We start from the raw sequence: 16433 nt of genomic DNA on the forward strand, positions 1-16433 counted from the left end.
CAGTACATTGGCAGCAGGTGGGACAGAAGCATCGCTGTTCTCTTACAAATAACCTGCAACTGTTAGTTCCTGTGCCCTGCTGCAATTAAGCCTGCCTTCATTATTAATTGGTGAATAATGCTGCTGTTGCTTGCTCCTGTGCTTTATCTCTTCTTCCGTGTCCTCCCTTAAAAGGAAAGCATGACACAGATAAAAAAAGGTGGGGCTTTGCAAGCTGAAGTATATCAAAACCTTCCTCTTTGAGTAATGATTTCAGTAGGATTGCTGGGGCATGTTCTGGAGACTTTGGTAAGTGCTCCACAGTGGTATGGGATTAGGCGTTGATTTTTCTGTATATACTTCTCATATGCTGAAATTGAGGTAGCTGTGTATTTGAAGTTTGGCAACATCCTTTTCTTTTTGAGAGCCTTCACATAAAGCCTGTTGCTAGAATGATGTTAATGCAAATAGTGGTTGGATTTATCCGAAAGCTTTCTGAGAATTAAAGCTGGTGTTGCTTTCTCAGTTGCAGACAAGTTTTTAAAAGCCTATTTATTAAAATTTCTTTAGAAACAGTTATTTTTTTATCACTGTTTTTTTTTTTTTAGTCACCTCCAAGCTGAAGATTTCCTTGGAATATGCTCCTTCAAGTGCTGTGGGAGTCATAGTATTAGTCTTATACTTTAGAGGATTATTCTGGTGCTTATCTAATGGTTATTACTCTCAAAATGTGTTAGTGTAAGAACGTTATGCTTTAATGCACTAGTCAGGGCTTTAAAAATGTTTTCCTATATATTTAATGGGTTGGAAATGCGATTGAAAATGAACTGTGTTTGCCTGTTCTGTAGACTGCAGCTGTATCACATCTTTTAAAGTATGTACGATTGCTGTATTATTTCTAACACGCATGGAGTTAATGAGCTTCACTCACAAATATCAGCTAACACTGTAGTATCACTGCAGCTCTTCAGAACTTACATTTAAAAGTGAGTCCGAGGTTTTCAGGGTTCCTTTGCACTCTTGCTAACTTCTGTCAGTTTGTTTGCAGCATGTTCATTCCTATCAATTATTTACAAAAAGCAGTGAGGCAAACTTGAAATCCTTTAGTGTTTTGAATGAATAATTTAATGCCCTTGTTTCCTTTTAATCTTTTCTCTGTACAGTTATGTCCACAGTCACTTTTCTGGTGTTAACTTGTTAAACAAATCAACAAGTAAAGTAAAACTCTGTCAATAAATAAACTGCATGGATCCAGACCAAAGTGTATTCCCACTTGTGGAACTTTTATCGCGAATTACAGCTTTAAAAACATCTTTATACCAAACATCAGTCTTATGAAATGATAAGAATTTCTTTCTGGGTTATTAGGAAATATGACTCCCAATGCACAGCTGCCAGTCCTACTCAGTTAAATAAGTGTTATGGTGGTGGTGGTGGGGGGGTGTGGTTTTATGTTTTTGCTTTGTTTTCAACAACCTGGTGTTTTTAGGGACAATATTCTTTCAGCCATCATCTTGGTTGTTACCAAAGTTAGCACTTCACAAGGGCAGGATGATTCCTTTGTGGCTGTAGCCACCTAAATTCTTCTGTGCCTTTGTAGAAGAGGAACTGCTAGAGCTTTGATAATTGCTTCTCTGCTTCTAGCTCCTGCCTGCAAACCCTCCGTGCACTAGGTAAAATGTGCAAAGCTCGTGTCCTGCCTGGGGAGGGGAGGAAAGATCCTGAAATGTTTGGGGTGCTGAGTGAAACCTGTCACAACCCCAACACCAAGGTCAGCTGTTGTCTTGTAGCTTTCTTGCCCTGTTTGGAAATGCAGTGTGAGAGCTACCAGTCTCTCGATGGAGGACTTCTTGTTTACCAGGACCTTCTTGATCTGCTCCAAAGTCAGGGTCATGCAGGACCCTGGACTCGTTTGGCATTTGCAGGGCTTGTGAAAAGCCAGGCAGGCCTCTAGATGGACAACGGATGATCCCGTGCTTAGGGAAGGGAAAGCCAAGACTGTATTTGAGCAGACTGTATAGCCAGACCATAAAGCCAGAGCCGCTGTGTTTGGTCTTGCATCTGTCAGTGAACGAGTGATGCTAGCCAAGCCCCTAAAGACCTCACTTCATGTGAAGTGAAGCACGAGGCTCCACTGGCCCTGAAACGGCCTGGGGAAAGTAATGAGCAGAAATGACAGTTTGGCTGCTCTTGGCAAGCTTCTAGTGCTTCGTATTCCTTTAGTGGAGCCCTTCCCGTTGGGCCAGCGGAGACAGGAGGTCACCAGTGCAGCCACACACACGGCACTCTCGGGGCTCACAAGCACACATATATTTGCAGATCCCTTGAGCACCGGCACAGCCCCTCCACCTGCCCAGGTAGTTGAGAAATAATTTATTAAGAAGATAGGAGAGACTGCAGCGATCAGGCGCAGGGCTCAGCCAGACAAGCGCGCCGGCCCATTTCATGTGCAAAGGGTCCCTTTTGTACCCCTTTCTGCCTGTTCCTCCTTTGTTCCTCCCTGTCCGCCTTCCCTTCCTCGGCTGGCAGGGTTCCACCAGCCCACCTCCAACAACCTTGAACCTCAGGTTTTCATCTGTAGCAGCTGCAAAGTCCCAGTTTGCATGAAGTTTCTCGCTAACCCATCACTTACTGTGACTGACGAGGTGTTTTTTTCTTGTCTTTTGTTTCCATGATGCTTGCTTGCTGGGTTTGAGCCTCTGTGTATTTTGTGTATGGCTTCCCTCTTTTCCTTAGTTATCCCATTTGACAAGCCTGCCCTGTCACATAACCCCACTGCAGTAAACCTTCCCACATTCCACATACCCTTATCAGTTAGTGTGGTTGACCAGGTTTGGATCTCATCACAACCCTTACTGCCTGTCAGTCAGGTTTTCCTCTCTGCATGTTCTAGTTTATGGTAGATACCCTTAACTGAGAGGAGAGATGCTCTCTCCTTCCCCAGACCCTTGCAGTTCCTGGATAAATAAAGGCATGCTTATCTTCTGGAGATGTGGAGCAGGGCATGACCAAACCGGTGGCCGCTTTGGAGGTCAGTTTGTTCTAGTGTTTTCTTGTTATGAGCTGTTTTAGTACATTTGCTACAAAGTCTTTTCCTAAATCTGGCACAGAGCTTGCCAGATTTATATCCTTGCTCTGAAGATGAGAAGCGCTAGAATAATTAACACAAAGGAGATTATGAACTTCAAAGACGGAATGTGTTCTATTTTCTTCTGCAACTCCTACTTGAGAAACAGCATGGCACCTTTCTGCAGTGCTGCAAGAGGAAATAAAGTGGTCTGAGGCAGACCCACTGTCTGAAACCTTGAGCAAGTGTGCATAGCCTGATATTTATCTGCATCTGTACCAAGTTCCCAGGTGGAAGGGTTAGGTCAGCACAACTGTAGCTCTGAATGGCACGTGTTTTGAGAAGTCACTTTTGGATCGGTACTTCAAAGTTGAAGTTTGAGGGAGATCATGATGGGAGGTGAAGAGATGTGAAGTGATTCTACACCATCAGGTTTCAAAGGAAAGGTGTTTTTTTTGTTGTTACTCCTCGGAGCTGAGAATCCCAAACACCTTTGGTGGGGGTCTGGTCAAAAAAGATCATAGAATCATAGAATTATTTAGGTTGGAAAACACCCTTAACAGCATTGAGTCCAACTGTTAACCTAACACTGCCAAGTCCACCACTAAACCATGTCCCCAACTGGCCCCAGTGCTGAGCCCTGGGGAGCACCACTTGTGACCGGCCGCCAACTGGATTTCACTCCTTTCACCACCACTCCTTGGGCCAGGCCATCCAGGCATGATGAAATGCACTTTCCAGCCTTTTGCCTTTTCTTGGGTTTAAATCATTCCTATTGCATGCAGAAGGCAGGCAGGAGGAAGAGGTGGTTTTTCTTCTGTGCTCTCCCATCACTTAGCAGTGATAAAGAGAGTGTCTGAGATCCCAGGCATGCTGAAAAATTTGGGGGAAGTAGCTGTGGACTTCTGCCATGCACAGCAAACAATACCGAGTCAGTCATGCTCCCCCCTCAACGTGAAATGTTTTTCAAAGTATTTTTAAAATAACGGTGAAGTATAAATATACATGTTTTTGCGGAAACTTGACTTTTCTTTCCTGCTTTGGGGGTTTCTCGCATCATGCTCCATTGTTCTATTTACGACTACTGCTTCCCGCTGTCTGTGCCATTCCTACTTTGCCAAGTGTCCCAAGTAAATTGTTTCACACTTGCTAGTTTTTTGATCTCAGAAATTATATATTTACACAGGGATGCTTCATCAGAGCTGGAAAACACATGTTCCTGTGTCTGGGAAGGATGCTTTTTGCCATACAGTGGCAGTATCACCCGAGAGGCAAGCCCAGTGTACCCAGCGAGAGGAAAAGGCAGGAAAAATAACAGTGTTGGAAGGAGAAATAGAATTTGTGCTCATGATGTTAGCTGGCTGCCAGCCTTCCTTTCAGGAAGACACCTTTTCCAGTATTATTTTGCAAAGTAACATAAAGGGAATTGAAATATTTGCTGTTGGCATAAATAAAGTTTTGTTCTGTGCTTTGGTGCAAAAAAAAAAAGTGATGCTCCTTCAAAGACAGCGAGGTAAATACAGGTATCTGCTCTAGAGGGCAACTGAAGCGTGCCTGCTTCTAAGGGTTACTTGTTAACTTTTGGATCCGATAAATTTTAAATCCACTTACTCTTCAGATCACACGTGTTGATTGTCCTTGTTACAGGAGTGGACAGAGACCTGAGAGATCAGTGTTCAGGTGCTGCACCTACTCTGTGCTTCCAGCGTAGTGCCAGACCAACTCCTATTTACGCTGCAGTTCATTTTCTCTCTGATTGAAATGTTTCTTCTTAACCTCCTCTTTAATTTGTAAATACACTGGATTAGGGACTGCTCATTGTACATAAGTGCTGAATAGTGCAAGTGCCCATCAGAGATGGGAAGGGAAAGAGTTAAGACGTGGCAATAAATTGAGTGGGATAGCGCATAAGGTATGTTCCTTTGTCAAAGTGTGTTTACTTGGAGTTCTTTTTTTGGAGTGGGGAAAGAAAGAGAAACGTCTCTTTGTGATATGAAATAAGAGGAAATATTTTTTCGGAATGTTAGTTTCACATTTTAGGAATCAATACACTTCCTAATCCTTTATGCTGGATTTGAATGACCTCTCCCTTGCCTTCCTAGGGCACTAGGTGTCCTTGCTGGTTTTTATTTAGTGAGAGAAATGACCGTTGCTCCTTCATCTCCCCTTACACCGTGCTCTTTCAGGTTTCTGTGGGCACCATGCGACACCGAAGAAATGGCAATTTTGAGAGTTCCAGACTCCTCTATTCCAGCATGTCTCGCAGCATAGACGTGTCCTGCAGTGACGCTGTGAGTATCTGCTACATCCTGGAGAAGATTGGGTGCTGTCTTGGGAGTGGGCCACGGTGGTTATGAATTAGGTCATGTCGGGAGAAGGATGATTGCTTTGTCAGTTTTCCCTTTATGGAGAAGTTTTCCTACCCAGTGGTGCTTTGTTGACATGGTGAAAATCTAAGGATGTACTGCTTTCCTTTTGATCCTTGTAACTCTGTATTGTGCAGTCTTAGTCACTTCTGGATTTAAATCCTTTTTCACATTTCAGTTACAGACAAATCCTCTGCCTCTATAAAGAAGAACTCCAACCTCTTCAGCAACCTGATGGCAAAGGTGGACAACATACGATTATGTTAAACGTCCCTTTCAAGCCTCAATGTTTTGCTGATCACAGCGATTGTCTGGCAGATTTTTTGCTTCTGATGGGCTTGCAAGAGACCTAATAACTAGCTCTTAGGTCTTTAGCAAGTGGTTCCCCCTCCCTTGTATTTTTATGGTCTTTCATCATTGTGGCTTTTATTGGCTAATTATGTTCTCTTCCATTTTCTTTGTCTTGGATATTGTAATTTTTATGCTTTTTTACTTGGAATAACTTCCTCTCAACTACTGTTTAGCTAGAAGTGTTCTGTCAAGATGGTAAACTGAACTCTAGCTGAATGTTTTCCCTTTCCATCCCAAGCTAAATCTTGGTTTGCAAATTGCAAATCCAAGCTGTGCTTAAAAACAAACAACCCCTGCCAAGCCTTTATCAGTGAGTGAGAAATTTTTTGCTTTCCTAGTTTGCAGAGGCAGATTAGGAATGAATTTGCATTTCCCAAATTTGAAAGGTTCCCCTGCACTTGTGGAGTTTCAAGGTTAATATGAGAGTTGATGGTTAAACAAGGTGGAGAGACTTTGCATTCCGCTGAGTTCACATAAAGCATGACTTTAAGTTGTTCGCGTCTCCTGCTGGGGCCTTTTTGTGTTGAATTAAAATAGCCGCTACCCAAGAGGACTTTAATGTGTTGGGGTTTTTTGTTTGTTTGTTGGGTTTTTTTTTGTTTGTTTGTTTTGTTTTATTTTTTAACTTGGGAAGAAACGGTGTTTGCCATAGTCTTTTAAGCAGTATCTAGACAATCACTGTTTGAAAAATATTGTCAGTGCTCTAAGTTATTTGGAAACACAGCAACACATGCGAATGGAAATGCTCTGTAGTCTACAGCTACCTATATTGTGCCACTGAATTAAAGCAAGTTTTCTATGTGGGTCTTTTGGATTAAAAGATGAAATTAAAATACACTCCCCAGCAACTCTTAGGGCATCAAATCTGTTTTGCTGTTCAAGATTTCTTTTTTCTGAAGGGGGAAGCCATACCTTTTGCCTCTTTAGTATATATCATGCTTAATAGATACAAAAATATTGATTTCACATGTTTTACGGAACGCCTAATTATAATTTTGTCTTTTGTGTCCTGTCAACTCCCATCAGTACTTTCTAGTTGCCCTCCACCATCCACTTTGAGAAAGGAGACTTACGAATTTGTACCAGTTTTCTTTGTGTTTAAACTATGCTGATTGTGCTGTTACTGAGGTTTCTTCTGTTTTACGAGTTATCAGAAGTAATTTTTTTTTTTCTTTTTAAATTATTTTCCAGGATTTGGTTAACTTCATCCAAGAAAACTTTAAGAAGAGAGAATGCGTCTTTTTTACAAAAGACACCAAGTCAGAGTAAGAAGACATTTTTCTCTTGTTTTGCAGGCGCGTGGGGCTGGGAACTGTGGGTATTTCTGTCTGCTAAGCCATGTGCCAGGGGTTGGGCGGGGAGCAAACTTTTTGGTTTTTTGTTAAGAGCCTGAATCTAGCAGTGCAACCCTTGCCTCAGTCTCTTGGACAACTCCTTTCGTCGTCGCTGCTTGTTTGGCTTGTTTGCGTATGCCTGGGGTATTCTGCAGTCGTGGTCAAAAAAGCTGGAAGTTTGATGGTTGGACAGACACCCTGGAGTGCTTCTTCCAGCTCTAGACCAGTTCTCTTCAAACTGTTTTGATTGCACACCTCATCAGTAAAAAATTTTTGAGCATACCCCCAATATATGTTTAGTTATGAACTATATACATCTACTACTGCAGTAATATTATGTACATTAAAAAACCCCCACAAAAATAGCCATTAAAAAAGGATGGGATAAAGATTAAATAAACACTATTTTTATTTTTTTTAAAGCTTATTTAATGCACCCCCCACTTTGAAGGCCACTGCTCTGGACTGTCTGGAGTTCATGTAAAAGCTGTAAATAGATCAGTTTGCGTTACTCCACAAGTAACTTGATGTAAAAGTAGGGGCCTGACCTTCATGCTAACTCTGACAGCATGCCTTCCAGCAGCACTGTTGTTAAAGGGTTTTAATATCAAATTCCCTATTTGAAGCATAATTGTGGCAATATATAGGTGGGATGCAGTACCAGCAGTGGTATTGGTTCCTAACAATGTATGTATGGATCAGAGGGTGGCATAATTTAAATTTTCCTTTTAAACCCGAATCACAAATTCCATGCACAAGCATCTACAGTGGAGTCACTAGGTTTTGCTCAGTCTGATGTCTTAAGATATGATATTATACTTGCTCCATTTTGAGGCACAAGAACCTATGCAATGCAAGCTTGAAGGCCATAACATTGATTTGGAATTTATTTATTTATTTATTCATTATTTGTAATCGCAGGAGAAAAGTGATCAAACTAATGCAGCTGCAGAAGTCCTAATATAGAGCTCTAAGGGCTCTCAGTAACCCCATTCTCCTCTGAAGCTGGGAGGAAAAAAAAAGCCTGAAGAGGGAGAGGAAAGGAAATTAGTCACATTTCAGAAAGTCTTACTTAGGGTCCTCTTCTGCCATCTAAAATGGGATGTCTGGCAAAGGACCAACAAAGGATGGGAGAGTTTATCTTCCTACAGAGCCACTGGGAAAGGATTGCAAGTCATACTCGATACTTGCTGGGTGTTTTTGTCTCTCTATTTTTAAGGTAGGCTTGTTTTATTTGCAAGTTACAGCGGAGTAGAGGAAACCATATGTTTTCTCTCCTCCAGAGGCACGCTGTGACTTACCTTAACAGCAATCTTCACAGGAGGGCATTACTCAATCTCATGTTTGCAGTCTGCAACCTAACTGTAAAGGTCACTGTAAGCACACAAATTAATGTTCTCATCTTAATCCTTTTGGACTAATGTATTATTCCTTTCCCCTCCCCCTATATATTGCCAAATTGCACAGTGCCATTAATAGTGCTGCAGTTGTCAGTCAATCCTCTCTTTCATAAGCAATGATCCCTCAGAGAAAGCAAGCACACAGGATTGTGCTGCAGCTTTTCCCAGGAAAAGAGTTCTCCTAGCTTTCCCAACTGGTCCTGCACTACCAAAGTGCAGATTCTTCCTCCCCTGGATGCAGTTTCAGTGTTGGTGAGGAGGGCGTTGGTGGTGAGCGCAGGCTGTGCCCTGCAGCAGGCAGGGGTGGTGGTAGGGGAGATGTGCTGGGAACACAGCAAATTGCCTGCAAAATCTGCTCAGAGACCAGATGTCTGTTCCCCCCTCGATGTGAACATGTCTTGGGCATGCTTAGACATCAATCAGGCCCTGGGTCTGCATGGAAAATGATTACACTTAATAATCATCTTCATGAACTCTTCATCTCTGGTTGAGAACACAAAATGGGAAGGAAACCATTTGTACACCTCAGCAGCAGGTGAGGTCACTTCTGGTGGTGTGTAATGCTGAGCTCTGGCTCATTTTCTTAATTTATGTGCACGGTTGTAGGGTTTCAAATTAAGCTGCTGGTGGCCTAACTTGGTCTGTGATAATGAAAGAAGTCACGTAGGTAAGGCCCATCCAGAAGTGTCAGCTCATCTCTCAGGTCAGACTGGTTCCTGAGATACACTGCACACAGTCGCCCGGTGCTAGATAGAAGCAGATTACAGGGGGAGGAGGCAGGATTAGGTGCTGGTCTCAGCTGGGAGTTGGTTCCTCTCGACTGTTAATTTGCCAGCAGCAAATCCAAGTGGAGTCCCATGTGCGAGCGGTTCTGCAGCTCCACCTGCTGCTTGGCTTGATGAGTTGTGTTGGTGCAACCCTGCTCCCAGACTTTGCACTTGATGTAACTGCTACTGCAGGCACCCCCTATTATACAAGCTCCAGATGTGTTGCAGAATAACACTTCTTGGAAACGTCCTGACTGAGCAGAGAAGTTTTGAAGGCGGTTTCAGCTCTGAAAAATTTCTGTTTCCTCTTAATAAATGTATCAGAGCTTATTTTCTGTGCTCAGGATGATTGATAACTGCGGGGTTTCATGTCTACTCATTCTTCTTTCAGGGGTAATTTATGTAAATGTGGATACCCCGAAAATCAGCACATAGAGGGCACTCAGATTAATACCAATGAAAAATGGAACTACAAGAAGCACACTAAGGAACTTCCTACTGATGCCTTTGGGGACATTCACTTTGAAAACATGGGAAAAAGAGGAAAGGTAGGTGATTGTACTTAAGGATATGCATCAGGCCCCTGTTGGGTGCGCTGTATTCAGAGCTCTGAAACCAATACCAGTGGAAGCCCCTGAGAAGCAGGGAAGGTGAAGCTAAGGTCAATTTTATTCTAATGGGAATGGAAGGAGTTAAGATCCAAAGGAGACAAGCTGGTTTCTCAAGCTGTGAAAATAGGTAACAAAGAATGAATTCTTCTGTGTTATTTGTTTCATAGGCTGACGATGGAACTGAAAAGGTTATCTGTTTCCAGGCTATGGCAGAAAAATGGGTGAATGAGGGTGATGATCAATTATTATTTTTATTTTTTCATGTAGCTGGTTTTATTGTAATTAGCCTGTAGTACAATCCTGAAGGTCTTGGATTAGGAGGAAATAATTTTCATAGAATGACAGAACGGTTTGGGTTGGAAGGGACCTTACAGACGATCTGGTTCCAGCCCCCCCTGCCCCGGGCAGGGCCCCCTTCCCCCAGCCCAGGGGGCTCCCAGCCCCGTCCAACCTGGCCTTGAACCCTTCCAGGGAGGGGGCAGCCACAGCTGCTCTGGGCACCCTGGGCCAGCACCTCACCCCCTGCACAGGGAACAATTTATTCCTTACATCTAACCTAAATCTGCCCTCTGGCAGTTTAAAATCATTATCCCTCATCCTACCCCCACACCCCCTGATCCAGAGTCACCCCCCACCTCCCCTGCCCCCCCTTTAAGCCCTGGGAGGCCGCTCGAAGGGCTCCCCGGAGCCTTCTCTTCTCCAGGCTGAACCCCCCCAACTCTCTCAGCCCGGCCCCCCAGGGGAGCTGCTCCAGCCCCCCCAGCATCTCCGTGGCCTCCTCTGGCCCCGCTCGAGCAGCTCCGGGTCCTTCTGCTGTTGGGGGCCCCCGAGCTGGCCCCAGCACTGCAGGGGGGTCTCCCCAGAGCGGAGCAGAGGGGGAGAATCCCCTCCCTGGCCCTGCTGCCCCCCCTGCTCTGGCTGCAGCCCAGGGCACGGGTGGGTTCTGGGCTGCCAGCGCACGGGGCTGCCTCACGGGCAGTTTCCCCCCCCCCAGCCCCCCCAGTCCCTCTCCTTGGGGCTGCTCTCCAGCCACCCCTCGAGGGCCCAGCCTGGGTTTGTGCTGGGGATTGCCCCGGCCCACGGGCAGGACCTTGCCCTTGGCCTTGTTGAACTCCATGAGGTTTGCCCGGGCCCCCCTCTCCAGCCTGCCCAGGTCCCTCGGGATGCCATCCCTGCCCTCCCGCGTGTCACCCACCACACAGCTCGGGGTCGTGGGTGAACTTGCTGAGGGTGCCCTCGATCCCACTGCTTTAAACTAGATCTGTGATGTCTCTCACTGGGACTCTGTACCCTGACTATATCAGGGTGCAGTTACAGTGGCCATTTTGTGGCCCGCATCTATATGGAAATGTAATGGTATTGCAGAGCAACTTAGTACCATTTTGCCCATCTTTAGAGGTGAACCCAACATGATGAGCTTAAGTGCCTGAACGATCAAGCTCCCGATAAAGATGCTTTGTTCCTGACTGTCTGACTTTAACACCAAGACAAGGCTGTTTTTTGGAACACTGCACCTTTCCAGTGTGGACTGCCTTATTCTTTAGAAAGAAAACGGTGTGAGGGCATGCACCAGTGCAACTCTTGGGACAGGAGCTTGTGTAACATGCTTTGCCTTTGAAGGTACAGCAAGATCCATGGGGTGATAACCATAGGGATTTCATGTCTGTAGGGATGTAAGACCTTTCTTCGGAGGATCTGTACTTTTCAGTGCAGAAACTGCACATACATGCTTGCTGTGCACTAAAATCATCCCTCAAGTTTTGTAAGGGCTTTAACATTGCATGACATGTCATCAGAGCTTGCTGGCCGATGCTCCCTTCATTCCTAGCTGTGCTATGTGCAGATCATGGCAGTCTGCAGATGTACACTGCTACTTTCTGTACAGTCATATCTCAGGCCTTGGACTGGGCACTCTGAAGGTTGTTGGGAGATGTTGGAATAGGGCTTTTGTGTCCCACACCCTCACAGAGTAATTTTGTTTGGAAGGGCTCTCTGGAGTTTTCTAGCCAAAACTCTTACTCAAAGCATATCCACGTAGACCAACTTGCTCAGGCCCATAATCAATTGAATATTGAGTGTTTCCCAGGGTGGAGATCCTACAGTGACAGTAAATTTCATGGGGATGTAAGATACCAGTGGAACTTCAGAGGTTTATTCTGTTTGTATGTTGCTTCCCCCCACCCCGCCGTGCTTTTTCCTTAGTATGGGGACAGTGGAAGGGTGGAAAGAAGAAAAAGAAGAAAATAGCTGGTGTTGCTGTTTTTGATGATTTATACTGATACCGCCTGAGTAGTCACATGTGGCTGAGCTCATCTGCCTCTTCTAAATGACTGATATTTACCACCAGTGCAGCTTGCTTGAGACAATCAAAATAAATGAGAAAAATCAGAGCGTGCTCTGTGAATTAATTGTGTTTGTTTTATGCAAAATAGCGGAAACAAGAGGCATTTTGGTGGGAAATAAGACTGAAGGTTTTGAATCATGCTTAAACAGGTCCAGGTACTTCACATGTTTTTTGATATGCATGTTTTAGCTTCATACTACTGTGTTGTAAGCTGCTGTGTACCTTTACTGAAAGAAGAAATGGTTCACTCTATTACAACATTTCAGAGTTCTCAAAGTTTAAATATTCTTTCCTTAGGTTGTGTCCCCCTCCCCACCTTGGAAATCAGTTTGTGTGCCCACAGCTTCATGAGGGCTCTAAAGGCCATTGCGCATGTTTCAGAGCATACTTTGTTCAAATACAGCATATAAATTCCCTAATCCATCCCGTCAGCACGTTGGCTGGAGTTATATCTCTATTTCACATTCTCATTCCCTATACTGCAAGGCACCTGCTAGTCTTAAACGTTGCAAAATATTTTCTCTTGATCTTATGCGCGGTGCGGAGGACTTGAAACCCAAGGTAACCTAAGAATTGCCGACTGTTATCAGTGAGGGATGGGAATTCTTATACCTGGCGTCACACTTTTTAGGACAGATGAGTTCTGAAAAGTTCAGAGCAGAAATATTAGATGTGAACAGACCAATGAAATCTCTTCACTTTAAGTCCTGCTTGCGCGCTCTTTTTTTCTGCAGCGTTGCTCAGATCCCGTAACATCCAAGAACACTGCGGTTGCTGTGTTTTATGTTCTGGTAGCCATCAATCTGAAAAAATGCTTCTCCGAATACCTCTCTGAGTTCAGCTCCTGCAACACTTGGCTTTGCCCGTGTTTGAGGGTTGGATTGGCCAGGGTTGGGGTGCACCAGCCGGCTGTACCAGGAGATGGCACCGTTGTACCTCGGAGAAGGGAAGTGGCTGAACCGAGGGGTTCACCCGCTTGAGTAGAGCCTTGCCAGGGCCTCGAGGTGGCAAGTGCCAGATGTGTAGCTGCCTGAATGAAACTTAGGTGTAACTGAAGTGTGTTAGCAGTTATACTCCGTGATGATGGGTGAGAGAATGACATGAGCAGTCCGGGAAATTCAGCCTCAGCATCTTTTGGTTGGTACTTGCTTTATACAGTTGAAAAGAACTTTTATAGATGAAAACAAGTCATTCAATGGGAAAACGGAGATGAACAAAGGCAGTCATACAGATACAAGGTACTTTGTGTATCGGTAGGCTTTAAGAGAAATGCCTTCTAATTACAGAGATAACACGATTTGCTGTGGGGATGACTTGCCGGCTCTGTGGAGTAGTTGATTTTTCTGACAGGCTCCCTCTTTCCTGAAAAACACCCAAGGCTTTGTGTGGCTGATGCTTCTCGGAGAGCAGGAGCTGTGGGAGTCCCTTAGCTCCCCACCCCGTGTAGCTGCGGGAGCCTGCTAGGCTTCCTCTGTGATGTGCTGTTCTGAGCCAGATGCAAAAACTGCTCCTGGGAACCTGTCCTGGAACAGAGGAATATGTTCCTTCATTCAAGTTAAATGCCTCTCAAGATATGGACATTTATTCGTCAAACTAATCCCTTGCTTTTGCTTTCCTGCAAATACTGGGCAATCTATACGAAATCCCCTGTGATTAGGGTCCAAAATATTCCTTTTCATCCCCTGATATGGGTTGTATAGCCACGATTGTCTTCCACAACTCCATCGCAGTAAACTACTGATGGTGATGAAGTTGCAAAGAGGCTCTTGAATAGCATAGCAAGAAAAAGCCAGAGATCCTTTTACATAAAGGGTGACATAGCAAGTTCATCTGAAGCCAGGTGATCTATCTAGTGTGCTTTTTGGCATCCTCACACAGCGTTTAAGCTTTACTACATATTTGATAGACTTGTTATGAGTTATACTTAAAATGCTGTTACGGGTATATGTTACGATAGGGACACCATGCACATGGAGCCTGGAGTTTATAATTCATTAAATTAAGGCTTTAATGCTGTAATCAAAATCCAACCGTAATTGTTATTAGTTCACTTACAACAAGGCTACCACTAATCCATAAACTAAGCCATAAATAGCATTGTTACAATTGTTATCCCATAAACTTCCTCAGTGTTGTGTTCATTGTTCTAATGTTCCTCTGAATCCCAAGGTCAGTGCTTTTGTCTTTCCTCCAGTGGAAGGTGGGTTCGGTGCCTGGGTGTAGGGGGAAGATAAAGATGATTTAGAGGAAGAAACAAAGATTTCATCATCACTTCACCTTTTGTCTGCTGGCGGCTGGAGTCAGACCGTACATTAGAGAGGACAATGCAATTCCTGGTCTGTTCCCAGCTATCACTATTTATCTCTTGTTGTATTTGTTCTCTTATTTTTTCTCACCCAAGTACATCCGTTTGTCATGCGATACAGACTCCGAAACGCTCTACGACCTCATGACCCAGCACTGGCACCTGAAAACCCCTAACCTTGTCATCTCTGTCACTGGGGGTGCAAAGAACTTTGCTCTCAAGCCCCGAATGCGCAAGATATTCAGCAGGCTGATCTACATTGCCCAGTCCAAAGGTAAAGACCCACATACGTGTCTGTATTATTTTATTGTTTCGTAATACTGGTGGAGAGGTAGCAGCTCAGAGGGTCAGCAGGGAAGCAGCACAGCATTCGGTTTGTTTCTGCTTGGGTGGTGCACTGGGGGCAAACGTGCCATAACAGTTTGGAAGTAGCAGGGTTGAGAGCTCATCATCAGACAGCCATGGTAATGGAAGGGAAGTTGTGTAGCGTATCTTCTGTGTTGAATTGAATAAATACCTCTTCTGAGTCAAGGTCTTGAGAGGGGATTGGGTGGTTGTGTCTTAAAGGAGGGTGGGTATTCCGCTGCATTCCCCCAGGTCATTGGATGTTGTCCCCAGGGGCCTGGATTTTCACGGGAGGCACGCATTACGGGCTGATGAAGTACATCGGGGAAGTGGTCCGAGACAACACCATCAGTCGGAGCTCAGAGGAGAACGTGGTGGCTATTGGCATAGCAGCCTGGGGCATGATTTCCAACCGAGAAAGTCTGATTCGCAGTGGTGATAAGGATGTAAGAAACACGTACGGGTTGGTGGGCAGGAGGCTCAGCTGTCGGTTATACAGCTTATGTCCCTGACTGACCGCTGCTCTCGGCCATACCAGTGTCTGTGCTAGGCCGATGCTATCAGCCGTGTGGTGATTGAGTTGAGTGGTCAGTTGAGCTCTGCTGGCATGTCTGTAGCAAAGCAGACCTCAGCAGAATGCTTTCCAGTGCAATGTTTGCATAAAGCACGTGTCTCTACTCTTAGGCTGAGCTGCTGTGTCCTAAACGGTGAAACCTGGGGCCAGCTTTTCTTCAGCCTATGCAGCAGTGAGACAAAACATCGGGTGCTCTTCCCAGAACAGGAGGGAACAGAAGTGTTCTCATGTTCAAGATGGTTGCATCCGTCAGGCCTGGTGGGGAGGGTTTCAGCTGTGGGCTTAGTGTGTCTGTGTGGGAGTCCAGCTGCTCTGAGTTCATGTCCTGCAAAGCGTTAGGGAATTACTGCTGTGAAATCCCCACGCAGTAGCCCATAGTGGGGATTCCCATGAGCTAAGACACCTTGTACCTGCTGCTGCTATTAAGGATCTTGTTCACTGATTCTATCACCCCATCTGTCAGATACACTAGCGTAGCTCCCTTTGTCTTTTGTCCACCACTAAACATTATAGAATATATCTAAAATCACCCTACTAGATAAATAAAAGCAGTTTAGTTTACTGAGGGCTCTAAGGAGGTGCCTTCCAGCCTAAAAAAATCTGTGAGAGGTTGAAAGTAAATTTGCCACAGATTTAATGTTTCTGGTGGCTGAAGGAAGCTTGCATTGCTTAAGAGGTTCTCTGAAAGGACTGACTGTTACAAATAACTTCCACTGTTCATTGGCTGAGGTGAAGTTACGAGAGGATCGTTGCAAGTCAGGACGCTCTTGTAAAGAAGAACTTTCTCTGCAAATATTTATGCTGTGCTCACGTGTGGGGTTTCTCTCACTGTTTTGTGCCGCTGTTGGGACTGCCAATGAACAGTGTCTTGAGTCAGGAAATTCAGACTCCGAACTAATGAGGAATAGTTGGTGGGTAGGGGTTCAGCTGTCACGGGCTTGTCCTTGAAGTCTTGTTGCATGCCCTGCCCTTGGATCCCTGTTAAATGCT

General features: G+C 44.8%; 1 protein-coding gene across 1 annotated transcript in view; it reads left to right on the forward strand.

Annotated features, from left to right (window-relative positions):
* The first annotated feature begins 203 nt into the window (after positions 1-203).
* TRPM8 (transient receptor potential cation channel subfamily M member 8) overlaps positions 204-16433 on the forward strand; it is a 51039-nt gene continuing 34809 nt past the window's right edge. The window contains exons 1-6 of the mRNA XM_042784341.1: positions 204-288; positions 5233-5337; positions 6955-7028; positions 9656-9812; positions 14621-14798; positions 15143-15315. Of these exons, the coding sequence (XP_042640275.1) occupies positions 247-288; positions 5233-5337; positions 6955-7028; positions 9656-9812; positions 14621-14798; positions 15143-15315 (729 nt within the window). The 5' untranslated portion in view covers positions 204-246. The remainder of the gene's footprint in view (positions 289-5232; positions 5338-6954; positions 7029-9655; positions 9813-14620; positions 14799-15142; positions 15316-16433) is intronic.

Source organism: Tyto alba, unplaced genomic scaffold (assembly GCF_018691265.1).
Source record: "Tyto alba isolate M040663 unplaced genomic scaffold, T.alba_DEE_v4.0 Super-Scaffold_7, whole genome shotgun sequence".
NCBI lineage: Eukaryota > Metazoa > Chordata > Aves > Strigiformes > Tytonidae > Tyto > Tyto alba.